The 7487-nt window shown below is 39.5% G+C and overlaps 1 protein-coding gene across 1 annotated transcript in view; it reads left to right on the forward strand.

Annotated features, from left to right (window-relative positions):
• Nucleotides 1–4361, forward strand: part of SLC4A1AP (solute carrier family 4 member 1 adaptor protein) — a 20875-nt gene extending 16514 nt beyond the window's left edge. Inside the window, 4 exon segments of the mRNA XM_006910342.3 lie at nt 709–795; nt 1503–1570; nt 2930–2999; nt 4030–4361. Coding sequence (XP_006910404.1) covers nt 709–795; nt 1503–1570; nt 2930–2999; nt 4030–4079 — 275 coding nt within the window. The 3' untranslated portion in view covers nt 4080–4361.
• Nucleotides 4362–7487: the final 3126 nt, after the last annotated feature.

Raw genomic sequence — 7487 nt, forward strand, 5'->3', positions numbered from 1 at the left:
AAGGGGACAGTAATATTGCATTTTTGTATTTTTTTTGTTTAAGGAACTAAAGTGAATATATACGTATAAAAATAGATTTAAAATTTGGTACATAAGATACATTAATTAGTAAATCTGCAGTTCATTAGGATTACTCTAGGCTTTTTTTGGTTTGTTTTTTTCCTACAACGTTGAGATCATATTGTACATGCTATCTTATAACCTATTTTTTCTAGATTTTAAAATATATTTTAAACATGATTTTAATAAGGGACATAGTGGTTCATCACATGCATGTGCCATAATTTATTTGATCAACTCCCTGTCGTTAGACATGTAAGTTATTTGTTAATTTTGCTGTTATAAACATACTTGCATTAATAAATCTTGGTGCTCATCTCTGATTTTTTTCTTTAAATATGTTCCTGGAAGTAGAATTTCTGGGAATATGTACATTTCAAGGAATAGGTACATTTCTAAGGCTTTGGTAGGTATTACTAAACAGTTTTACCTCAGAGGTGGCCAGTTTTTAAAGTGGAAAATTGGTGGTTCTCCGTAAGGCATTTGGAGGCACATTTATTAAAAATATAATTAAGTTTAGTTGAAGCTAATGATAGTCAAACTGGAGGATTATGTATGTACTTAGCTTTTCTTGCTTTTGTTTTTGTTTTCTGGGTTCCCCACCATGAATTAAATAAAAACAATATGCTTTGGTTCTGCATTTTATAGAAAACATGTCTCAACTCAGCCAAGTGGAACAGAATAAAGATTATCAAGAGATTAGTGAAACAGCTGCACCTTGTGAGGAATCCTCAGGCAAGTAGCACAGCCGACCCCTCTGCTGCTCTGCACACAAGCATCCAGCTGGTGTCACAGAGGAGGGGTGGCAGCTGACTTGAAGGAGGGCAGAGAGTGGTCTTTAAGACACTGGGTAGATTCTGTTGCCAGGGCGCTAGACGGAATTGGAATATATGAGAGTTTTATGTTTGATGCCATTCCATTCGCCTTTATTCCTCTTCCGCCTGCTGGGGTTCCCTCTCCCTGACCCAGGAAGCACCTAATGCCGTTAGGCTTCCCTCTGGCCATGCAAAGCCCTATGCAGTTTTACATCTCCCAGAGTTGAATATGTGCCTATCATGGGAGTGATTCCAAAACTGTTAACTGAAATTGGCAAATTAAAAGGAATTTTTTTTCTGGTTTTCTACTGCTTTTAACTATTGGTTAAACTGTAGAATAGTTGGTTATACCGTAGAATAGTAAAGTCAGTCCTATTTTCCTTTACCTTTTCAAATGATGTGATTATATTCACGCTTATAGGATAGCCTTAGGATTTGAAAACTAGGATTATTAGTGAAAGGAAGATTCTATCAATGTATATAGTCTTTACAATAGTAGCAGGCATTTTTGAGAATTGAATTGTTACATGTTTTCTTCAATAATTGTAATTCTTAGGAGGAATTTTTCTTTTCTATTTTACTTATTCTGAAATAGCTCTTGTTTCTTTTTTCTTTTTCTTAAATTAGTATCAAAGAATGAATACGAGAAAAGCAGCAATGAATTAGAGAAAAAGAAAGCTCCTGGTCCAGGCAAAGTAAGTACGTTAGTCATAATGTCCACTTCTCTGGAAGTAAAAATGAATCCCCTCGTCATGGACCACATCTAGAGGAGTGAATCTTTAGCGAGTGTCTTGGCAGAGTTCCCAACTACCTTATACCCCCTATCCTAGAAGCTAGGGCTCTCTTTTATTTTTTGAATTCTTTTTTCTTGTCTTCATCCACCCTACTCCCTGTAATTGCTCACATACCTCTTTTATTGATTTGTGAATTTTCTTCATATTTTAGTAAGCCATACAAAGACATTTGAGTAATATATTCTTATTTTCCTCCTTTTATTATACAAAAGGTAAACTGTAGTGTTCTGCTTTCTACATCTTGGTTTTTTTTTTTCCCCACATTGTGGAAATCACTGCCTATCAGCACACCAAGACTGTCCTGCTGTATGGGTGTGCTCTGTTTATCTGGTTCCCTGTAGATGGGTACTTGGATTGCTTCTAGTTTTTTATTACAACAGTGCTATGATGAATAATCTTGTGTATACATAATTTGTATGGATACAGTAAGTTTCCAAAAATGAGATTTCTAGCTTGTGTCGGGAGGTCCTTAAGACCATGCTCAGGCCAGGTAATTCACAAGAGACCTCACAGGACTCAGCATATGGTTGTAAATCAGCCGTGATTTACTGTAGCAAAAGTACACCAAGCACAGTCAGCAAAGGGAAAAGGCAAATGTGATGATGTCTGGGGAAACCAAGCCCAGGCTTCCAAAGGTCCTTTTCCAGTGGAGTCACACAGAATGTGCTCAGTGCCCCTAGCAGTGAGTCGTGGCAATTTGTGAAATGTTAACCAGGGAACCTCATTAGACACTCAGTGCCCAGGATTTTTACTGAGAACTGATCACATAGGCACCCCCTACTGGTGTGTACTCAAATGCCATTCTCCCTGAAGGAACAGGAAGCCAGCCACTCTTTATCAGTTAGGGTAATAGGAACCCTCCTCAAATCCAGGTTCCAAGATGCCAGCAGCTAAGGGCCAACTTGCAAACAGGCCTTTTATAGGATAGCAGTCAGCCTTGGCTTTGCTAACTTGTTTCTGTACCTAGCTCAAAAGGCAAATGCTAAATTTCCCTCCATGGGGATTATACCATTTAGAATTTAGACCTGTATTAACTGCCCCTTTTAAAAAACATCATTTCACTCTCACTGGCTGAATATCAGCTCATCGAGGATTTACAGGAAACAAAACAAAGCCTAGTGAAAGAATGCTCCCCCATTTTTTGATTAATTATGTCAAGGTCATTAATAGAAACTGTTCTCTCTTAGTTTTTGTTTGCTGGGATAACAATTCTTAGAGTTAAAATTTTTCTGAATAAAATAACCTATTTTTTCTTTGCAGCTTCCACCAACGCTTTCCTCCAAATATCCAGAAGATGACCCAGACTACTGTGTATGGGTCCCACCTGAAGGTAGACTGTTTTCACTTTTCTTTACCTCTAAGATTTATTTATATTTATGAATTTGTAGTATATATTTAAAGTTCAAAATAAGAAAGTTACAAAGTATGTAGGGGAAAAATCTCTTTCCTGGGGAACAGGTAGATTAAAAGATTTAAAGAGATATATTAACCAATAACATACATACCATTTCACCACTTTTTTTACACAAATGGGAGCATATTCTAACCTTGCTGTTTTGCAGCAGTCCTCAACCTTTGTGGCATCAGAGACAGGTGCTTCTATGAGAATCTCTAGCACTGGGGAGCGGCTGCAAATACAGATGCTTTGCTTGCTCGCCACTCACCTCCTGCTGTACAGCTCAGTTCCTAACAGGCCATGGACTGGTACCGGTCTGTGGCTGGGGATTGGGGACCCTGCCGTATGGAAACCCTTCCATAGTTATTTATAGATTGATTTATTTATTTTTCTTCTTTTTAGTAGTAGCATAAAGTTCTTTATGGTGTGGATATACCTTCACTTATTTGGCCAGTTCCCTAAATGAACATTTGCTATATTTCCAGTCTTTTGCCATTATAAACAATCTGCAATAAGTTACCTCCAACATGTAAATTTGCAAGTGTAGAAAAAAAATTCCTAAAAGTTAACATGCTGGATCAGAGGTTATGAACATTTTTAAGGTATTATAATTTGCATTCTGTCGAGACTGTCCCAATTTATGTTCACACATATACCCTTAAAGCAATAGAGGAGATGCTTGTTTCCCCATGTGCTCATCACAGGTTGCTTTTTCTATTGTTCAAATTTCCAATATATTAGTAATTAATTAATTAGTAATTAATATATTAGTAATTACTAGAAATGTTTGCTTTTTTATTTGCTAATAAATGTTAGGGTAGAAATTGTATGCAAAAAGTCAAACTACTCTCATATTAGAAACCTCTTTTTCTATTTTACTTTTTGGCCCACTGATGTCTAGGTATCTTTAACTCCTTTTTGGAAAGGTGAATGTATTTCTTTCTTTCTTTATACTCTGATATAGGCCAAAGTGGAGATGGCAGGACCCATCTTAATGACAAGTATGGCTACTGACTATTGATTGCTTCGGATTCCTAAAGGAAGACCTTGTGGACCATGTCACATGGGATATTTAGGGTAATATATCAAGTTGAATGTTCAGAGGACGAGTTCAGATGATCGTTTGTAAAATCTGGTGACTAGCCTTTTCTTCCATACTCTTGGCTTTCTAAATTTATGTACCCATCAGATTCTCTTGAATTTGCTATTTATGTTTTAAAACTGTTTGTAAAAAGGAACCATATATTTTGAGAATTAGTAAAGTGAGAGACATGACTCTTAAAATGAGAAGGTAAAGATGTCTCGTGTATATTTAAGACCACAGTGTCTTTCATTAAGCTTTCGGGAGTATGCGTTTCCTAAGCAATGGGGTGCTTCTGGCAGTTAGGCTTTAGGATTCACTGATATTGTCTCCTCAAATAAGTGTTGAGATATGAGGTCATACCGTGGGTGTGACCTGGATATTCGTGTCATTCTTGGAACTAAAATTAGATACATGGTGGGGTTCCTACTCCCTCCCACTGTAATCCTCCTCCAGGTTTGAGAACAGACCTTGACTTACCAGAACCCAGTTTAGGACCTCGTGCACAGTCCTGATAAAATCTCAGCCCTTTGAATATCCTGGACTCTGACCAATCAGATTAGTCACTCCTTCTCCCGTGGAAAGGTACAGATAAAGTCATATAATGAAAAGCTGGATATGTTCTGCCCAGTGTGTGGATTCTCACCTCTGTGGAGAGGGGAATAAAAGTTCCTTCTTCTCTGGAAACATGAAGAAATGCCAGAAGATGTCTTATCTCCCCCCACCTCACCGTGCCCCCATTGTTAATGCCTCATTTCCTCAGGGAAGAAAAGCCCAAGAGTGGAAGCGAGGTGGAGAGCCTATGACTGGGCTCAAGACAGACATAATGAGCAGGCAGGAGAAATGCTGTGGCCTAGCGACAGTGGACGAGGATGATGCTTTCCTAGTATGGACTGTACGGTGTATATGAGGTAGGCAAGAAGCGGTAACGAAACCTTTAGTTACCCTGACAGGTGTGGGAAGTCTGGTCTGTTACAAGTGATATCTTCCGTTTCTCAAAAAATAATACCAGTATTGATATTGTGAGAAACTATTATTTTGAACTTCCTTTAGACCAAGAGGGAAGAACTTGATGACATAATAAGTGATAGGAATTGGGGAACAGAGTGACTAACTGCCATCTTGGATCAAAACAGTGGACAAAGGTCTAAACCAGATCACTGGTCTTCAAATGTGAAACTCTTTATTCAGACAGAATTGTATGTGGGATCCTAATACATGAACTGGTAAAAAATATTTCTGCTCTGGCGGAAATATATTTTTTTTTTATTTGTATCCACACACACACCCGCATGCACATATCCTGTCCTCATCTACCCTCTCAGTGACCCCGAAGAATCCTAGGGGCTCCACGGAGCATAGTCTGCTTTAGGAAAGTAGATTTCTAAATGTTCTGAGGATGGTAGGTATGGTGCTAGTCTGGAGACCCTAGAAGCAAATAGGACCTTATATGCCAAAATAAAATATAAATATGTAAGTTGTATAATTAACATCAGTGGTGGGTGGACTTAATTCAAAAGACCTGCACAGGAGTCTTAGCTCCTCTTTGCTAATTAGGAGACTTGAGGACATGACTTAAATTCCCTGAGTCTCAGTTCTATCAAGTGTGAAGCAGGGATAGCAATGCTTCCTGCTCTTTGAACATCAAATTTATTCTAAGGGTCAGAAGAGAAAATGTAGATAAATGTGTTTTACAGGGCTTTGTAGATATTAATAATTGTCATTCGTTACAAAAAAGGAGACAAATCCTGACATCTGAGCCTGAGTTCTCATCTTTGAGAGAGGAGGCTGGATTAGATCAGTGGCTGAATATTAGAATCACCTGGGGAAATTTTTAAAGTTTTTAATTCCAATGCTTGGATCCCATCTCAGGTCAATTTAATCAGAATTTCTTAGGTGATCCCTTTAAAAGCATTCCAGGTGATTTTAATGTGCAGCCTTTAGTGGAGAACGGTTAGAGCAGTAGTCCCCAACCTTTTTGGCACCAGGGACTGGTGCTTATGAGAATCTAATGCCTGATGATCTGATGTGGAGCTGAGGTGGTGATGCTGGCGCTGGGGAGCGGCTGCAAATACAGATAAAGCTTTGCTTGCTCGCCCACCGCTCACCTCCTTCCGTGCGGCCTGGTTCCTAACAGGCCACAGACTGGTACTGACCAGTCCACAGCCCAGGGGTTGGGGACCCCTGCTCTAAACATGGTCAGCAAACCTTTTCCGTTAATGACCATGTTGTTTAGGCTTTACAAGCCACACAGTCTGTGTCACAACTACTGAACTCTGCTGTTGGAGTACAAATGGTATAGACAATACACAAACGAATGAGTGTGGCTGTGTTCATTTATAAAAACACATAGCAGGCTAGATTTGGGCCACAGGCCATAGTTGGCCAGCCCCTCCTCTAGTCTATTCATCTTCAAGGTCTCATCTGGATCAAGATGTTCCTTACAAGATGTGGTCGTGTGTGTCCCTGTTCATGGATATTTGAAGTTTCTGTTTAAGAAGCTGACTATCCCCTGAATGATACGGGTTGCAGTTTTATGGTTACCAGCAATCAAGGTAATCCAGTCTCTTCACGGAAACAAGAGTAAGGTTATTAGTCATCACAAAAAATATTGTTACAGCAGGAACACAGCAAGTTAACTAAAAGCTTGGTGTCAGCTCCCTGGCCTCCCCAGGAGTTCTGTTTCATATCTGCCTCTATGTTTAAAGAGCAATGGGAAGCCACTGGGGTGTAATTGATGGTGGAATGATCAGATTTGGGTTTTTAAAAGAACATTCAAGCTATAGTGTGAAGGAAGGATGGAAGAGGGCAAGAAGATGCAGGAGGACCAGTTAGAAGTCTGCTGCAAAGTCCAGGTGTGAGATTATGACAGCTTGTACTAAGTGGAGATAGAGATGCAAAGAGGTAAATGGGTCCTTAACAATATTTAAAAAAAAAAAAAAGAATGGCTGAGACTGATTGTCTGGGAATAGAGGGGAAGGAAGGGTTGGGGGTGATTACTAGGTTGCTGGCTTGTACATCTGACTGGGGGATGGTGTCGTTCACTGAGATGAGGGGACACTGGAGGAGGATGAGGTGGATGTAGAGGATATTGTAAGTTCAGTTTTGGATAAGCTGAACTTGATGTCCCTTTGAGATATCTAAGTAAAGATGTCCAGAAAGCAGTTGGATATAGAGATTTGGATCTCAGAAGAGGGCTAGAGAACAGTTGGTTTTCCACCAGAGGAACCTGAGTCAGAGGCACCTGTAGGTGAGGTTAAAGACCAGGTGGCAGGAAGGAATTTGGCAGACAGACCCCAGTCTGAGACAGCTGATCTCCACATATTTGGCATTGAGGAACA

The sequence above is a fragment of the Pteropus alecto genome, unplaced genomic scaffold (genome assembly GCF_000325575.1).
Source record: "Pteropus alecto unplaced genomic scaffold, ASM32557v1 scaffold61, whole genome shotgun sequence".
NCBI classification, from domain to species: Eukaryota; Metazoa; Chordata; class Mammalia; order Chiroptera; family Pteropodidae; genus Pteropus; species Pteropus alecto.